Source organism: Vulpes lagopus, chromosome X (assembly GCF_018345385.1).
Source record: "Vulpes lagopus strain Blue_001 chromosome X, ASM1834538v1, whole genome shotgun sequence".
NCBI lineage: Eukaryota > Metazoa > Chordata > Mammalia > Carnivora > Canidae > Vulpes > Vulpes lagopus.
In genome coordinates this window covers 38,414,168-38,433,068 of record NC_054848.1, presented here as the reverse complement: position 1 = coordinate 38,433,068, position 18,901 = coordinate 38,414,168, and the positions used below count along the sequence as shown (strand labels likewise).

At 40.0% G+C, this 18,901-nt stretch overlaps 2 protein-coding genes across 2 annotated transcripts in view; one reads left to right on the top strand and one right to left on the bottom strand.

The window, feature by feature from the left end:
* The window catches only part of EFHC2 (EF-hand domain containing 2), a 204,667-nt gene that overhangs the window by 45,713 nt on the left and 140,053 nt on the right, over positions 1 to 18,901 (top strand). The window lies entirely within an intron of this gene.
* On the bottom strand, positions 16,497 to 18,344 carry LOC121483020 (putative deoxyribonuclease TATDN2). The gene has a single exon (XM_041741238.1). It carries the CDS (start codon positions 18,342 to 18,344, stop codon positions 16,497 to 16,499), a length of 1,848 nt encoding a protein of 615 aa, XP_041597172.1.

Here is an 18,901-nt window from a genome sequence, read left to right as displayed (position 1 = left end):
TCTCTGCCCACTCACCTTTTTTGATGTGGCTTTTTCTTTATATCTTTTGTTGTGTATGATCTGTTCCACTTGTCATCAGTTGGTTCACAGAGACAGCTGTACTGTGTGTAGTTGTAGATTTTGGTGTGTCTGTGGGAGGAGGTGAGCTCAGAATCTTCCTACTTTGCCATCTTGATACGGTCTCTTGATTTTGCTTTTAATTGAACAAGTTCCTTTATTACTCATGGCAGTGAAGGAAAACACATACCCCGAGTCACCGTGGGATGTCTAAGTAAGCAGGTGTTAGAAAAGATTTACTATAGGATTTGGGTTTGTGTTAGTTACTTTTGGGGAGGGCTTAAGGAAATGGGGTCTTGTTCTGGATTGGGTGCTATCAGGAAGCCAGGGTACTTTTATGAGTGTGTAGCTTAATAAATGTGATTTATAATGACAGCGGGCTATACTGAGGCTACAGATGTAATTGGGAGAGAAGCCGCCATCACTCCTATGATCGAGAGGAGGATGGTTGGCATTTTGTAGTTTAGATGATGTTCACGTTCTGGCCGTGTTCGGATGTAATTATAGAGTGGGCTTGCTTTTGTCTTGATCCATCACAGACACAGAGTGGCCTTGTCTGAGGTTGGTGTTCTCTGAAAATTGTTCTCTGGAAGTGTTCGTGTTCAACAGGATGACACAAGGCCTAGCTGTGGCTGCCAGCCCAGCTTGTAGCAGCACCAAAGCCAGCCGACAGTGCCAAGCTCGCTCCTGGATGTCAGGGGCTGCTTTTTCCTTCTCACCCAGTGCCAGCCAAAATTTTTAGTTTTCCTGCAGGGTGATCAAGGAGCGATCAAGCCCATTAGAATTTCATATGATTAGCAAAGAACAACACATGAATACAAATTCTCGAAGTTTTGCCTAAAGTCAATTAGGAACGTTAAAACCTAGAATTAGAGTCTATAAAAATAAACCACCGTTTTAAAAAATAACTGGAAAATGTGTCAGATATTATACATTTTAACCATGCCCTAAATTTCAAAGGAAATTTTTCAATAGGTGTATGTAATTTTCAGAGTATCTGAATCCTGTTAGAATCATTGCAAAAAAGACATCTATATGTATAATTATAGCACAATGTAATTATAATACATTGCAACTTAAATCCCATGCTTTACATCACGATTACATTAATCTTCAGCCATTCTTCGGAAAGAAATTAAAAGGCTCACCTGACATCAAACATGTCCTACCCCAAATTCCCAAGTATGTATTCTGCATTTATCATTAAGTGTAAAACAAAAAATTACATTCTTTAAATTTATGTTAAAGTGATAGTTACTAATTTCATCATACAATATGGGTTTCTCTAATCTTTTGAAATCCAAAAGACATTTAATAGCCCCCCACCAAGTTTAGAATAAATGGTTTGGGAATAAAAACAATGAGATTCACAAATGTTTCTCTTACTAAAGAAGAGAGTTCTTTTTCCCGTCTTTTCTAAAACCTAGAGTAATAATTATTATTTATAACAACAATTTATTATTTATAATAATTTAGTTATTAGATAAAATTTTAAGACCATCCCTCAGGTCTAAACTTTTTATCAGTAATGAGGCCTATGGCTTATTCTAATTAGCCCAAAGTTAAAATTGTCTTTTTGAGCTTAAACTTGGAGTAACTACCCACACATTATTTAGGCTATAGTCTAGAAGGACCAACAGTACCAACTGTTGGCAAGAATGTGGAGAAATTGGCACTTTCATATATTCCTGGGAGGAACGTAAAATGATACTGCCATTTTGAAACACAGCTTGGCAGTTTCTTAAATTGTTAAACATACACTTACCATGGTACTCCATAATTCTCCTACGTATCTATCTTTCTAAGAGATATTAAAACATAATTAAACAGTATGTGAATGATTATAGCATTATTTTTTAAAGATTTTATTTATTTATTCATGAGAGAGACAGAGAGAGAGAGACAGGCAGAGGGAGAAGCAGGCTCCACATGGGGAGCCCGATGCGGAACTCGATCCCAAGACCCCAGGATCACAACCTGAGCCAAGGGCAGACACCCAACCACTGAGCCACCCAGGTGCCCCTGATTATAGCATTATTATTAATAATAGCTCCAAACAGGGAATAACCCAAACGTTTGTTAACTGGTGAATGGATAAACAAAATATGGCATAGCCATTTGGTGGAAACTGTTCAGTAATAAGGAGAAACCACTGATACGTATTACAACATAGATGAACCCCAAGAACATACTAAGTGAAAGAAAGTAGATACAAGACTTTATATTGCATGGTTCCATCTATCCGAAATCCTCGAAAAGGCAAATATCTCAGAGAAAGCAGATGAGAGGTTGCTGTGACTGACGGTAGGGGAGGGAGCTTTTGGTGACAGATACGTCCTGAACTAGGTGGTGATGATGATGAATTATACGACTCTCAATTTACAAAAAATATACAACTGTATACTTACAAGAAGTAAATTTTATGGTATATAAATTATAGTTTAATATATTAGTTTGCTAGGATAGGACTGCCATGACAAAATACTATAGACTTGGTGCTTTAAACCACAGAAGTTTATGGTCTCTCAGTTCTGGAGGTTAGAAATCCAAAATCAAGGTGCCATCAGTGTTGGTTCCTCTTAAGGCTTTCTCTTTACCTTCAGATGACTGCACTCCCTTGCTGCCTCTTCAGTGTGATTGTCTTTTGTGCATGCCAATTTTTTTTAAACATACAATCTTAGTTATATGTAATATTTTACTTCACAAATTAGGAACTGATAATTTCCTATTTGGTTTGTTGATTTATATTTTTTGCTGATTTTTATTTTGCTCTGATTTTTCAATTTGTTGAAAAATCTTCATTTATGTACTTTCTCCCTCTGAATACAGACTAGCTGCAGGTATATTGGAAACATTCATGAAATTACTTACCTCCTGCATTTTTGTATTTGCAAGATTATGCCTTATAGTAAGATCACTCTTTTGGAACACCGATGGTGGGTTATAGTCGAAAATACAACTATATAATTTGTGTTCTTTTTTAAGAAAATTTTTTTTTTAAGAAAATTTTTTTGAAATAATTTTTGACTTAGAAGATATTACAGAAATGAAGATAATTCTTCTGTTCTCTTTTCCCAATGATAATATTTTATATAGCCATAGTACATTATCAAAACCAAGAAATCGACATTGGTATAATACTAAACTTACGGACCTTATTTGAATTTCATCAGTTTTTACATGCACTCATATTTTCTTCTTTTTTTTTTTTTAAAGATTTTATTTATTTATTCATGAGAGACGGAGAGAGAAGAGAGAGAGAGAGAGAGAGAGAGAGAGGCAGAGACATAGGCAGAGGGAGAAGCAGGCTCCATGCAGGGTGCCTGATGTGGGACTTGATCCCAGAATTCCAGGATCACACCCTGAGCTAAAAGGCAGACGCTTAACTGCTGAGCCATCCAGGCGTCCCTCATATTTTCTTCCTAGTTTTTAATTCTCTGAAGTTTTATCACATGTATAGATTCGTGTAACAGCCACCATAGTCAGGATACAGAATAACTGTATTTCTTTAAGATTTGTTGTTTGAGTCTTCATTTTAATCAACTTTATTGAGGTAAACTTTAATTTTTAAAAATCAACTTATTAAGGGAAGTATAATTTATATGTGATATAATGTGCCCATTTTTAAGCATAAAGTTCCAGGAATTCTGACAAATGTATGCAGCTGTGTAACTAGTACCCCAGATACCTTATAGAATATCTCTATAACTTCTGAGTGTTTCCTCATGCTTCCTTCCCTTGAGCCCTCATCTATTGCTCTGACTTCCATGAGCATAGATTAGTTTTGTCTGTTCTTAAACTTCATATAAATGGAGTCTTACTGTATTTCCTCTTTGGAGTTTGACTCACTGTTTGGGATTTAAGATTTGAGGGACAGCTTTGAAAATATAATGTATGTAAACAAAGTGTTGCCAATTCATGTCCTCATCCACCTTGATGATCCCTGGATGTTTGTATAATCATTTCTCATCGTCTAGATTGATGGGCCTTTATTTTTAACCATGCTGGTTTTATATTTTCAAATAAATTACTCTTCCTAACCCCCTTCAGAGGTTTTTAAACATTTTGAGGATTTAGGATTGTCCATATCCTTCTATTTATTTTAATTACACTCCTCCATTTAAATTCTTGTTCTGTCTATGAAATTCACTATGCTGTTTAGTGTGGTAATAGTTCTTTTAATAAAGAGTATTCTCCAGGGACACATGTCATTATCATAAACCTTTTATCAGAGGGTTAAGTAACTGGGGAAGCATGGTGGTTTCCAGGACATCAGAAATGGGGAGGTGGCAGGGAGGGCCTGAATGCCACATTATGCAAAAGGAGGTGGGGATGCTTATCTCCATTCTTTTTTCAGTGTTTTCTGATTTGCTTTTCTTTTGTCTCCTCTCTCAACGTTTTCATTCCTTTCTCTTCCATTCTTTTGACCTTTTTCTTTTATAGGAGTTTATCTCTTCCTTCTCATTCTCTTTACTTTGATTTATTTTGATTTCTCTTACATTGTGAGGGCTCCACGTAACCTTCTTCCCTATCCCTACCTCTGTTTCAGCCTTGGAATTGCTGACTTCTTCCCTTAGGAGAGTATAACCAATCACTGTTGTCATTGTCGTCATCATCCTTGTTATGCCAGGTCTCTTCCCCTCCCTTTACCCCTTGGGTTGGCCCCAGGGTGTGTATGTCACCCCAAATGGAGTGTTTGAAATGAACTCTGTGTATGGGTAATGTACCCCTTGGGAACATGGTGTTCCTGCAACCCTTCTCCCCCACCCCAGCCCCGTTTTTTAAGATTTTATTTATTGATTCATAAGAGACAGAGGCAGAGGCATATGCAGAGGGAGAAGCAGGCACTCTGTGGGGAGCCCAATGCGAGACTTGATCCCAGGACCCTGGGATCACGACCTGAGCCAAAGGCAGATGCTCAGCCACCGAGCCACCCAGGTGCCCCCTGCAACACCCCCGTAATGAGAGGCTCTTTGGTGTAGTGGAGAGAGCAAGGCTTTTCAGTCAGACAGATGAGTTTGGAACCTGGATTTATCATTTATTACCTATTTCTTCTTGGCTATGTTTTTAACCCCTCTCGGTTGCAGTTCCCTTATCTGTTAAGGAAGACTTAACAGTCTCACCTTAGAGTTGCTGTGAGCATCAGATGGACAATGCATGTCAAGTGCCCAGCTCATAGTAGACAGTCCAGAAAATTTAAGTCCCCTCCTTTGCCAAGATTTGGCTTCTTTTCTTTCCTTTCCTTAAAAAAAAAAAAAAGAATTATTTACTTAATTATTTTAGAGAGAGCATGTGCACAGAGGTGGAGAGTGAAAGGGGAGAGGGAGAGAGAATCTCAAGCAGACTCTCTGCTGAGCACAGAGCCCTTCTCTGTGCTTCTCTGCTGAGCACAGAGTTTGATGGGGGCTTCATCTCATGAGCCTGAGATAATGACCTGAGCTGAAATCAAGAGCCAGATGTTTAACCAACTGAGCCACCCAGGCACCACTGGCTTATTTTCTTAACATGGGATAGAGGAGATGATGTTCCTAGGGGAATGGAAGCATAAACTGGAACTATGCCAGTCATCACCTGTGGTGTAGGATTCTTGCATTTTTATTTGGCATAAATTCTGGTGTATTCCAGAAGAATGAGTTTGGAGTTGCTGCCAGTGAGACCAGGGAGTTCTAAAAAGTGACAGTTAAGCTATTGGTACATTGCTCTTCTCATTTGTATCCTAGTATTCATTTATGTTCTGGGTATTAGGATAGTTTTATTGAAATATAGAAGACTTTTTAAGAGATTTTGTCATGTCTGTTCTATTTTATCAAATTTACTTCATGGTCTTTTAGGAGAAAGGTGATAAATAACTACCTTTATTATTTATTTTTTCATTATTCAGAACTAAAGCAGTCAGTAATAGACCACTACAACTGTGTTACATTATGACTATTCTGAATTTATACTCAGAGATCTTAAAACCATCATCATCTAGGTTGTAGAAACTTCATACAGTCCCTTTATTTCTCTTGCAGTCTACCCTGTTCTTTTCTAGCTTAAAATATGAAAACTGTTTTGAGTGTATGTTAATTTTTCCTCTCTCTTTCCCTCTCTCTCTCTAGTTCTACATGTTGATTTTTTTTTCATCTAGTATTTCTGGGAATTTACTTTTGCATTTGTGTTTGAGTATCAAAAAATAAAACTGTATTTTCAGTTCTGATCTAGTTGACTTTTACAGTCAGATTTATTTTTTTATTTTTAATTTTTTTAAACATATTTTTATTTATTTATTCATGAGAGACACAGAGAGAGAGAGAGAGGCAGAGACACAGGCAGAGGGAGAAGCAGGCCCCACGCAGGGAGCCCGACATGGGACTCGATCCCAGGTCTCCAGGATCACTCCCTGGGCCAAAGGCAGTGCTAAACCACTGAGCCACCCGGGCTGCCCTCCAGTCAGATTTATTAATTGAAGCTTTGTTTCTCACCAATATGTAATGAGGATAATACTCTTTTTTTTAAAAAAAGGTTTTATTTATTTATTTATTTGAGAGAGAGAGAGAGAGAGCATGTGAGTGTGAGTGGGAGGAGGGGGTAGAGGGAGAGAATCTCAAGGCGACTCTGCCCCAATGCAGGCCTGATTCCATGACCCCAAGATCATGACCTGAGTTGAAACCTAGAGTAGTCGGACGTTTAACTGACTGAGCCACCCAGGTTCCCTGGGATAATATTCTTTTTTTTTTTTTATCTTTTTTTTTTTAACTTTTATTTATTTATGATAGTCACAGAGAGAGAGAGAGAGGCAGAGACACAGGCAGAGGGAGAAGCAGGCTCCATGCACCGGGAGCCCGATGTGGGATTCGATCCCGGGTCTCCAGGATCGCGCCCTGGGCCAAAGGCAGGCGCTAAACCGCTGCGCCACCCAGGGATCCCCCTGGGATAATATTCTTAATGTGTGCTCCCAAGTTTCTCTTTTTTCCCTCACACTTTGCATGCTGAACAAAACTTTGTCTTTGCTCATTCTTATTTCCCCCTTCCTCCATCCTCTGAGGAGTCTTCTGAGTTTTTCAGTTAGATTCTCAGGCTTTGGGGGATGTAAGAAAGGAAGAAGCCTGGAGTTGAAGGTGGAGGGAGAGAAATCATAGAGCTACTGGTGAGGAAGTGGGAGACTATTGATAATTACAAAAGAAGAGAAAAAAAATTACAAAAGAAGAGGAAAGGCATTTTTAGGGAAATCTTAGAGGTAGAGCATAAATTGGATCACCTGTAGAATTTCTTTAGAGTTTCTTTAGAGTTCTAAGATGAGACGGACTTTCCAATAGCTAGTGTTTGCCCAGTCTTTGAATATACTACCGTGCTAAGAGTGGTGCACATTTGGCTTCTTATTTGAGTTCCATCTAAATGTTAACTCACTATGTTATGTATTTTTGTTTATGTTTAAACAAATAAGTGAATCACCATTATGCTCCCTTTGTCACTGTTGACCTAATTCCCTTCTCGTCTCCCTCTGAAATCCTGATTCCATCAGCCTCTTTTCCAAGGCCACTGCTACTGTCTTAGTTCATGTCTCTCACCTTAGAGCATAGCCTCTCCAGTGGCATCCCTGCCTTCCAGTCTGATCCTCTTTATCCACTGCCCATGCTGCTGCAGAGTTAACTTGCCAAAATGTTTACAGTCCTTTGACCTAACTTTGTGTGACCCAGGGACCACCTGTTTTTGGCTCTTGTGCTTTGCCGATCTCCTCTCCAGTGCTCTTCCTTTCCCATTCAGCTTCTGGCCACACAGAATAACTTGTAGGACCCCATGTATGGAGCACTACCATGCTCCCATAACTTTGCACATGCTTTTCCCTCTGCAGAGAATGCCCTTACCCACTTGTTCATATATATGGGCAGTTTTCCCATCTTTCAAACTTGAAGACCCATTTCAGATGCCACCTGTACTGTGATGCCTTCCTCTTGATGCTCTCAGGTGTTTTGGCACCTCCTTCTCCTAGTGGAGCATTTTTTAAAAAAGATTTTATTTATTTATTCATGAGAGACACAGGGGTGGGGGGCAGAGAGACAGGTAGAGGGACAGGCAGGCTCCATGCAGGGAGCCCGATGTGGGACTTGATCCCAGGTCTCCAGGATCACGCCCTGGGCTGAAGGCGGCGTTAAACCGCTGAGCCACCTGGGCTGCCCAAGTGGAGCATTTTGAAACTCCTGTTAGAATAGCCCTGTTATGCTTCTCTGGGTCCTCTGCCAAGCTGGAGTGTGGTGGGGATTTTATGGCAGCTTGGGAGATAATGGTTAGTTGGTGGCCTCTGAAGCTAGGCAGTTTGAGCTCTGATCCCGGCTGTCCGTTTCTCTTACCTTGAGACCTTTGGTAAATTACTTAACATTCTGACCCTTGATTTCTGCAAAACAATAATCATGATATCACCTATTTTGTAGCTGTGTTGTGAGGGGTAAATGAGGTAGAGTGTAAAAGCATATAACACATTGTCTGACTCATTTCAACTATTTGGCCAATGTTGGCTATTTTCATGTATCTTTGACTCTCCGAGTCTAGCACAGTGCCTGACACATAGCAGTGTACACCAATTGGGATTTTAAAAATATTGTTGAATCTTTCCTAATGGCTTTTAGCTTTATATCCAGTGTATTATAATTATTTGGAGATACCATACCCCATTTTGGAGTTGTTTGCATATAGTCTAATTGTCCTTACTTGACTATACAACCCTTGCAGCTGGAGAGATTATCTTTGAGTGTTGTATGCTTCACACCCAGCTTTGAATTTGGGAGGTGCTTTGTAACTGGGTTGGTCTGTACTACTTCACCGTTGATAAAGGAAACTTTCTGTACTGAATGTCCATTTTGTGGTCTCAGCTGTTGATGTATTTGTGGCAGTAAATGACCAACCTTGAAACCAGGAGGGCAAAACAGTATATTGGGGAGTCCAGTTTACTGGGCAAATCCTAGAATCAGAGAATGGATTGTTGTGATTGGAAGAAAATCTACAAGTCATCTTATCTAAGCATCTTCTGACTCTCAGGTAGAATCCGGCCCTTAAAATAGTATCTCAAAATGGTGGCATGAGGGAGTGTGTTTGCCTTGGTTCTCATATTATTCTCTCTGGAAAAAAATACATATCTGATGATACATATATTTGGTAAATTACATATATGTTTTTTTAACCAAATATATTTTTTCTTTATCGCTTATATTATAGGTGTTTTTCTTTTGTATCTTTCATACTGAATATTTCAATATTCAGTTTTTTTCTGTTCAGTTTATGAAACTCCATGATTCACAAAATGATTTCTGTTGGATGAGGTGTGATCCCTTCTAGTTCTAATTATTTTTTCAGGAAGTCTGATTTTAAGCAGTGGGTATGAACCTATTCTCTTAGTAATGTCAAGTGTTTTTTTTTAATTGCCTTGCTCAATAGATTCCATAAGGATGTGAAAAGACTATTTTAGATGTGGTTTTGACAGTATTTTTAAGCTTCCAGCTTTGCATCCTACACTGATTTATATGTTATTCAGTATTTTTATACATTCATTTTTTCTCCAGAGCTCTGTTATATATACATAATTTTCTTAGTCCTTTAAATAGTGCTGTACTGTCCTGTAGTTAGCAAGTATTGATTTTCTAATTTTTTTTGCTGAAAGGTTAACTAGCAAGCAAAAGCGTTTCAGTGGTGTGCACCAGTTATATGGTTAATTAGTGATAAAGCTACCAGAAGAATGTTCTAACATTTTAGCCACATCTTTTTTCCCTTTTATATATCATAAAATCAGGTCTTAAGAAGCGGCAGACAAGTAAAAATAAATTAGATGAATGCTTACGCTGTCCATATAGGTGTGTTTTGTCTTAAACCCTAGATTTTGTAATGAAACATGTGAGCACCAATTATAAATAGATTTATGATGATACTTTTGTAATAAATTCTTTGGAAGTCATCCCCATTTTGTATTTTTTTTGTCATCCATTTATTCAACTTACCTTTATTGACCCTCTCCTATGTTCAGCAAGCTAAATGAGATTCAGATTTGTAGAAGTTGAATTTTCTTAAAATAAGATAGGCCTATTTAAACACAGTATCCATAGGAACATAAATTTATCAAAAAAAAGTGAGAGGAAAAGGGAATTTGGAGTGAGAGTTTAACTTGAGCATTGATAATTTAGATGGACCTCTTCACCTTCACAATCCCAATTAAAATGACTGCAAAATTTTCAAATACGGAGAAACCATCTATTGGTGCTAGAGGCCAGGGTGAGGTCCATTTTTATGCTGAGAACTTGGGTGAATCTCCACTAGGTGTAGTGCAGATGGGATCATATTGAAGGAATGTACTAAAGCCAACAACTTGAAATTTCACTTCCTAAAAAAGTGACAAGAAATGAATTGGGGGAGTGCTGTTAGGACAACCTGTAAGGGCTTCCACGTGGCTTACTTTCCCAGCTCTTGATGGCTTCCGAGCATCACGAGGAGGCCCAGGAATCGTTGCACCAAAAGAAATGGAGCAGGCCCTGCGTTGGGGCATTGCTCTGCCACCGCAGGCAGTGTATAGGAAAGACTGGCTGCATAAGCCCTGTTCCTGGAGAGTAGACGTTGGGTCAATTTAAAAATTGTTTATATGGAAAAGGGTGAAGTTCTTCCTGCAGGGAACTCTCCATGGCCCTACCCCCCTCCTCACTTCTCTTAACATGATCTATAGGACTTTCTCTCAACCAGCCTCCCAGTGAGAAGAGGAATCAACACATCAGAATGGCTGGGGAAGGAAGGGAAAGGGAACCTCCCAACCCTATTTTGGGGAACACAGCAGCCCGGATAGACGGCTTTTTGTTCAAGGATGAACAAAGAAAGCCAACACAGGGTTTCTGAAAAGACTGCAACATAAATGGAGAGCAGAGCATTTAAGAGGCAGAGGAAGATAAATATTTTCTGTAGGAAAATGAATGCTTTTGATAACAATTTGTTCTGTGCTTTCTATTGAGTGCAAGGAAGTAACAAAATGAAGTAAGCAGTGAAAGCCAAACTCTGTGAAGTGAAAGCTGGAGGGAGAAAATAGAGCAAGAGAATAAATTTAAAATATTGAACGAGACTCTAGGCAGAAAGGCAAAGGGAGCTCGCTGGAGAAGGAAGAAATGTGAGGGAACTCACAAATGCATTACATTAGTAAAGGAAACAGTGGAAGTTGGATAAAATGAGATGAATGTTGGGAAAGGCAAACCTGAGAAATTCTCTCAAAATGTGGAGCAGAAGGTCAGCTATCAGACCACCGAGATTGATAATGAAAGGCTGGACAAAGGGTGGAGCTCTCATATACAGAGTTGTTCCTCAAGAATTAGAAGCTAGATTAAAAGCAGCCAGATCACTTAAGCATATCCCAAGAAGATAATAAAAACAAAAGCAACCTTCTCGACTTCAAAAAGACACAGATCTGAAGATTGAATGCTTACCCACAGATCTGAAGATTAAATGCTTACCCGTGTACCAGAGAACATAACAAAGAAGAAACCAATAATTTGATATATTGTAGCAATTTTTTCTGTTAATTTCTAGGATAAAGCAAAGGAATTACCAAACATCCTGACCAGAAAAAGTAGTTTAACTCCCAAAGAAGAAATTGGCATCAGAATTCTCTGCATTTGATGCCAGAAGACAATAAAGCAGTATCTGTAACTTTTAGGGGAAAAATGTTTGTGACCGAGAAATACTAGACTCAGCCGAGGTGTTATTCATTAGTGCAAGCAGGGGAAAGATGTTCTCAGATAGGTAATTTCTCATAAACATGCCATCTACATACTTTTCCTGAGGGAGTTGCTTGAAGATGCACTCCAGTCAACTATAAAGCAAATTAAACAGTTCAACCACAGGGAAGTCATGAAATAAAAGGATTAGTGGTGAGCAATGGAAACAACCTTATGATTATAAAATATAAAGTTCAAAACATAATGAAAACATTTTAAAGTTTATTGGAAGATAAAATAATAACAATAATGAAATGAGCTCCAAATACATTTTTGGGACATCAAAAGGAAAAACATATTACTTTTCTCTATTTAGGTAAGTTTCAGTAGATACTAATTTTTGGCATTAATACTTCAACTGAAAATTCTTGAAAAATAGGGAATACAGTGAAAATTTTCTCCCTTAATCAAGAAAAAAAGCTTATCTTTATATATCATCTTTCCTTAGGACCTGGACATGTTTTTTCTTTCGCTTTGCTTTAAAAAAGTACGTACTTTGTGTTTCTAGCTATGTTATGTATATCTATAAAAAATCACAAATAAAAATACACCAGAATATAAATAAACACTGTATATTGATTGGTGGTGGGATTTTATGGTACATATATCTTTAGTAAGTATGGGCATGAAACCATATGGATTTTTTACAAATATGTATAATTTGACATATTCAGGAAAACATGACTTTTTCAAAAGTATATATGTAATTTGATATAGCTATATAATCACAGTTACTTTAAGGGAAATACATTAACAAAACAGTAGGCTCTATGTAGGTAGTAGAAAAATCCTGCACTTGTTTCTGTTTCTGTTTATATATTTGTAATAGGTATTTCTACAGCAGAAAAGTAAAATTCATGAAAATAAAATTCTTTAGCTAGAACAGAGTTAATAATCTGTTTTTATAAAAATAAATTTGTGGTATCAGATACCTTGTTCTTTCTCCTTGAAAATAAAAAATAAACTAAGCATTTACCTTAAGGCATTAGGAAAAGTACAACAAAACAGACCATCCCCAAGGAATGAAGGGGAAGAAAAAAAAAGCAGTATTTTATAAATTAGTAAACAAGTAATTTGAATAAAAAGCCTAAGAGTTACATCTTTTTTTTTAGTTACATCTTTAAAACAGGTAACAGAATTGGTAAACTTCTATCTTGTTTGCTCAGGACAGCAAACCAAGGTACATAAAATGTTAAATTGCAAATTCAGAGAAAGTAAAATTTCTATTATGCTAATTGTGAAGTGACTATCCTAGTAAATACTAACTAGCAAAACAAACTCAGGGACTACAGTACTGGACTTGGCCAAAAACTATGGGAATCAAAAAAAAAAAAAAACAAAAAACAACTATGGGAATATATCAAGAAGACTGCCAAGGAGCCACTCCATTTGTTAAAGTGATGTCTCTAGGTATTATGGACTATTTTTTATCCCACTTTATGCTCAAAGTCCAGAATAAGCAGGTACTATTTTGAAGTTATATATGAATAAAGACTACCTGAAACAACCACATCTTCCTCTCTCTCTCTCAAGACAGAGTAGGCAGTTTGTTGTTTTCGAGCTTTCAAGGTAGAAAGAGCTGCCCTTCTAAAATTTAAGAGAAGCAAAATATTGGCATGCAGTAAGAGGAGTGGAGTGCCAAGGTTCAGGGAGCTTGTTAATGGGCCCGAGAGGCCTTTGTGACTCTGGGATGACCAATGGCCCAGGGACCACTAACTGGCAAATTGAATTTCTAGATCACCGGTTGCTTTCATGGCTCTCTGAAGCCTCTAGAATGTGAGAGTAGATGCACCAGTTTTGAAGTGCCATGCAAACAGATGAATTCTAATCATTCTTTGAGGTTCAGTCGAATATCTATCACTAGAAAGCTATATACAGAGTGCTCCAAATTTTGCACATCTCCATCGCAAGGTTTTATTCGTTCGTTTTGTTTTTATGAGTAACTTGAAGAGATGAAGTGTTCTTTACTACATTTATGAAACTAGTAGAGGAAGAGGACAATTTTTGATTTAGGCCACTCTGTATATACTACATTGCTCACTCTCATTCCTGATGAAATAAAGCTGAATTATGGCAAGGAGCTCTCTTTTGTTTCAAGAAACACTACAGAATATAGTCCATGCGTTTGCCATAAAAATGTAGCAAGAGGAACAGTATGAAAACTATTTTCTCTGTATACAAAGGAGATTATTTCTTTTTTGGAGAGCAAAATTAATTACTATATATATATACATACTCTCTTTACCTTGTGTAATGTGTACTTACAGATGCAATTGTTTGTTCACACCCGTTTTTAAAATGCCCACTTGGTAACGTTCCTTTGTTAGGACCAGATAAAGGACATTTTGTTCTCCTTGGATCTTATGTAGTGGGAAAGGTAAATGAAAGAGGGTGTGGGAATGTGAGGAGTAGAGGTGGTACACAGTGTGACTAGGGGACAACAGTGGAAGTGTGACTTGAGGTCATGTTTTCCAAGCTCGAGTTTCTCCAGTTGTTGAATTGTACCTCAAATTAATCAAATGAAGTAACTTTGAGAAACACCCTTTTGGGGATCTGCGGCTCACATTAGCATATCAAAGGGCATGTGAGATCCCCCAAAATAAAAAACAATCTGTGGAACATTGTAGAACTCAGTTTTTCCCAAAACGTGTCCTCAGAACTTTCTTTTTCTGCAGTCCTTTATAAAAAGGTCAGGGCTCCTGGGGTTGAGGGACACACTCTGAACATTTTTGTACAGTGTACATTAAATGGGAAACAGAAAAACCTTCTTAAAACATTGGCTTCACTTTTGAAGGTTTTCTGTCCTGAAAATTTAATCAACTTGCATCTTTCCTATTGCACCAGTGTGTCAGTTGCATCAATTGCAACAGTGCATCAAGTGCATCAATCACATTGCACTTTTGGTCCTACTAAAGCAAAGTGAAACACTTAAAGCTTTCTTAAGGCTTCCTTCTCCAAAATGGATCCCTAGCAGAGGGAAAAAAAAAATCTATGACTTACTCAGTATTATTTACAAGAAATCTAAACTGTCAAGTTCCTGGGAGGACTTGACCTTATTTCTTTATTTCTCTTACTATGGAGAACATCTAAACAGCAGAATATAGCTACCTTTTAATCCTTGCTTTTCAAGTTAAGGGGCACTAGAAATCTGATGGTTTCTCTCTTCTCTCCCTAAAATCTGTCCCCTTGCCCAAATATTGTCACTAACTCCCAAGTGTCAGTGAAGTACGTTGTTCACTCGTATGATATATAACTCAAGAAATCTTTGCAAAGTGCCTGTGCTGTTCCAGGCACTATTCTAACACTGGGTCTATGTACAGGGTGTATGTTCATAGGGGATGAACAGAACTGACAAGCTTATAAACCTAGTGGGGAAAATAACCAACGGACACATAGTAAAAACACAATTGTAGAATTGTAGTCAGGGCTGAACACTATGACTAAATCAAAACAATAAGCTCTAAGGAGTTTTTTCTTCTCAGGTGAAATGAGCACTGTGCATGTGGTAGTCAGGGAGGCTTCCTTGTGGAGGAGACTTTTGAGCTGAGAACCACATGGTGAGGAGCCAGCTGCTTTTTCTGAATCTAGATAAACAGGCACCTAGGAAACGAGAAGTCTGGACTATGCCGGGCCTATTTTCATCAATTTAGTTTTCAAGAATAAAAGAGATTTTTCCATTTTTAAAAATGGCACTTTTTATCCAATAATGAAACTCCTGGATTTATGTGTGGGCTTTGGCTGGCAAAGTTAAATTTCGGAACTCAAATATTTTCTTTAAAATGTGAGTTCCTTTTAATCTTGCAGGGAGGGTGGCTGTTTGCCAGGTAGGCACCTGAAGCTTTTCTCTGTTTCTGCCCTTTAGGGGAGCAGTATTTCTAAGTGGTATACAGTTGGGCCTTGTTAAGAGTCAGAGCAATCTGAATAACAGCTGCTGTTAATATACTGGTTATGTGAGAGGCTTGGAATTATATAAGCTTGGGGAGTTCAGTTCAGATTTGAAACTCATCTCAGCACTGTTCTCAAGATCCAATTGATCTGGCTCCCATCACTTTAAGCTCCTCTATGGAAATGTCCCCACCCTCCAGCCCATTCTGAATATTAACAGACCAACTTTTACCTAAATCGATTTCCTTTGAGATGAAATGCTAGTGTTGCTTTATCTTTAGCAATTAGAAATCACAAGTTGCACAGTCACTGAATTATGAATTTAACAATAAACCGTATGGATTATAGAATTCCTATAATATCAAATACATTTTGGGAATCAACAGAACAAATTACCTAACTCACTTTGAAAATTCAACATTCCTCTTCATTTGTTTTTTTAAAGATAAGTAGGAGGGTGACTTTATGCACCAACTGCTCAAAAACTCAGGCTGCAGAGAACAGGGGTGTGGAATAGCCAGCTCATTGACCCTATGGAACTCTTTCTTCTTTACTGATTACCCTGGCACAATTTGGTTGGGAGGAAAAACCCTGATAATGTTGGGGGCAGTTTCCCCCATCCTCCTCCCATTCTTTTGCACCGCACCCTACCAGCCAGAAGCAGAAGTCATAGGAAGAGGTTTTGGGGAAGACATCTTGTGGTGGTCTCTTTGTGTTCTGGTGGACTGGCTAAACACTGCCTTGACCTTGGGACACAGGGAGAGTTCAAACCAAGTCTGCTGTCAGGCCGCTGGTCTCCCTTTTCTGGAAGACTCCTGATGATGCCCTCTTTGCTTAAAGATTGTAGAGGTGTTTAGTGTTCTCACGCAGGATGGCCAAGGTGTGAGAGAGCGGCTGACCTTTGATCCTGGCGATCTCTCGAACTGTATGCAGGGCCAGGCCTGGGTGGGCAAACTGGCAAAGGCTTTTCGGAACTCCACGAGGCAGGAAGTAGGGAGCATCCGTTTCCACGACGATTCTCTCCAACGGGATCATTCTCAGAGTTTTGCGGGTCTCCCAGGCGGAAGGATACGTCAGGACTGCTGTGAACCCCACGGACATGTTGGGGAAGTACTCCAGGAGGGGCCTGATGACTGGGTAAGTGCCCATGAAGCAATGCCTGTGGATCTTGTAGTCAGGGGGCACCCTTCTTTTCATGATGTCCAGCAGATCTTCGTCAGCTTCTCGGCAGTGGATCACCAGGGGCTTCTTTAGAGACACGGCCAACTGCAGCTGTCTCTCGAATACCTTGTGCTGCTGTGGCACAGGTGTGGTGCACTTGTAGGAGTAATCCAGGCCCATTTCTCCAAACGCTATGGCCTTGGGGTGCCGCAGGGCTTGCAAGAGCTTGCTTTCTTGACTGTCATTGTAGTAGCGTGCAAAATGGGGGTGACAGCCAAACGCCCCCCAAACCAGATCATCTTTCAGCAGCTCCTCCCATAGGCCATCCCTTAGTGTATGAGGATTGCAGAAATCAGAGATGCAGCCCTGAAATTCCTTAGGGAAGGAACAGTTATACATTTCTGTGAACTTGCTAAAGGTCCCTTTGAAGGACAGCTTGGAGTAGAGAATGTCCAAGTGACAATGGGTATCAATGAAACCCTGCTCTTGGCGCTCCCAGTGGTCCCGTGGCAGGAAACTAGGTGCATGCTCTCCAAAAGGATATGATGGTATCTCCTCCTGGACTGCTCTCTCCTCCATTTCTAGATTTCTGGAGAAATGAAATGGATGGTAATTCTGGGATTGATCTTCCTCTGATGCCTTCCAGTCTCTGGACCAGTTTTGGAAGTGCACTTCTGGGTTGGAGGAAGAATCACTGAAGAAGCTCCAGCTGTTCCTTGTGGCCTGGGATGCGCTGCCGCAGCAGCTGCCCGTGGACAGATAGTGAGAAGGCTGGGGATTGCTTGCCCAGTGGCTGCTATAGACTTGCTGGGGACCCCAGTACAGAGGAGGCTGGTCTATGGCACAGTCAGCACTGAAGAGTAAAGGTTTTGAACCTCTTGAGAGACCCGGTGGCATTGGTCTGTCCTGAGGGAATCTGAGCGCAGAGAACTCTTCCACTGTAGACCAGTGACTTCCTGGAAAGGGGTGCTCGGCCATGGCTTCCCTTTCTTGATACTTTGGTAGGATTTCTACATGAGGGTCACGATTGTCTAGAAATTTCAGGACCGGAGAGTCTTTTTCAAAAATGATGACACTTTCATCATCCAGTGGCTTCATAAAGGCTTTCTCATGAGGCTCAATAATCACTCTCCTTTCACCAAAAGTGTTGACCTCTATTGCCATCTTTTCCTTCTCCACCCTAGGCTCTGGGGCTGAGGGTTGATTTAGGTGTGGTGCAGAGAAGGTGACAAACCTGGCAGGTCTTGGTCCAGAGATGGGATGCTCTCTCACGATGGGTTTTACACTAGTGGCCACCTCCCCTTTTGGCATCAGTTTCCCGAGGATGCTCTGGATACCCTTCACGTAGATGGTCGAGGAGCTCTGGTCGTGCAGTGTAGCACTGTTTCTGTTGACCATATGTGGTTCCCCAGCCTTATCATCCTGACCCTCAGCTGGGTCGGGTAATTCAGAGTGTGTGGGGTTACGGGAACCAGGCTTGGGATTGATCCTAAAGCGGTAGGCATCCTCTAAAGAAGCCATTTTCTTTTAGAGAGGGGTTGGCTGAGCACAGAGGAATTGGTGCTAAAGGGATTCCACCGATGAGAGAAGCCCTGAGCGCTCCACCCCGAATCAGGTAGTCTTTAGAGGCTCCACCCACACCTAGGTCCTTAAAAATGGGGTGGTGGGGGCCGGGGGAGGAATTTCCCTGGTAGGCTGCACCCCTGTAGCGTCGTGTGAAGGCCGCAGATCCTTTTTGTGTGTTCGCAGGCGGCTGGGGATGGTGGCCTCTCTTGCACGTGATACAGAGTTATAAGGTGGCCAGTTGGAGGGGGCACGTCAGTGGGCTCCCAGAGGCATCCACTTTGACCGGGGGACCCTACCTGAGTGCTCCTCTTAGCAATACTTAGTCTTGGGCCGCTCTGGCATTTTATAGGCCTTGTTGCAGCCTTTCAACTGCCCATAACCGTTCTCAGTGTTCCAGAGATGTCAAAGTTCTGCTACCAAGTGTGAGAGTCCAAAGAGCTTTGGAAAAATCGCAAGGATCCCAGATTCCCGAAAGGCTCGGTCGGGTCTCCACAACCACACCACACGTTGTG

Coding starts and splice junctions, on each gene's coding strand:
- LOC121483020 (XM_041741238.1), bottom strand. CDS start 18,344: ATGGCTTCTTTAGAGGATGCCTACCGCTTTAGGATCAATCCCAAGCCT.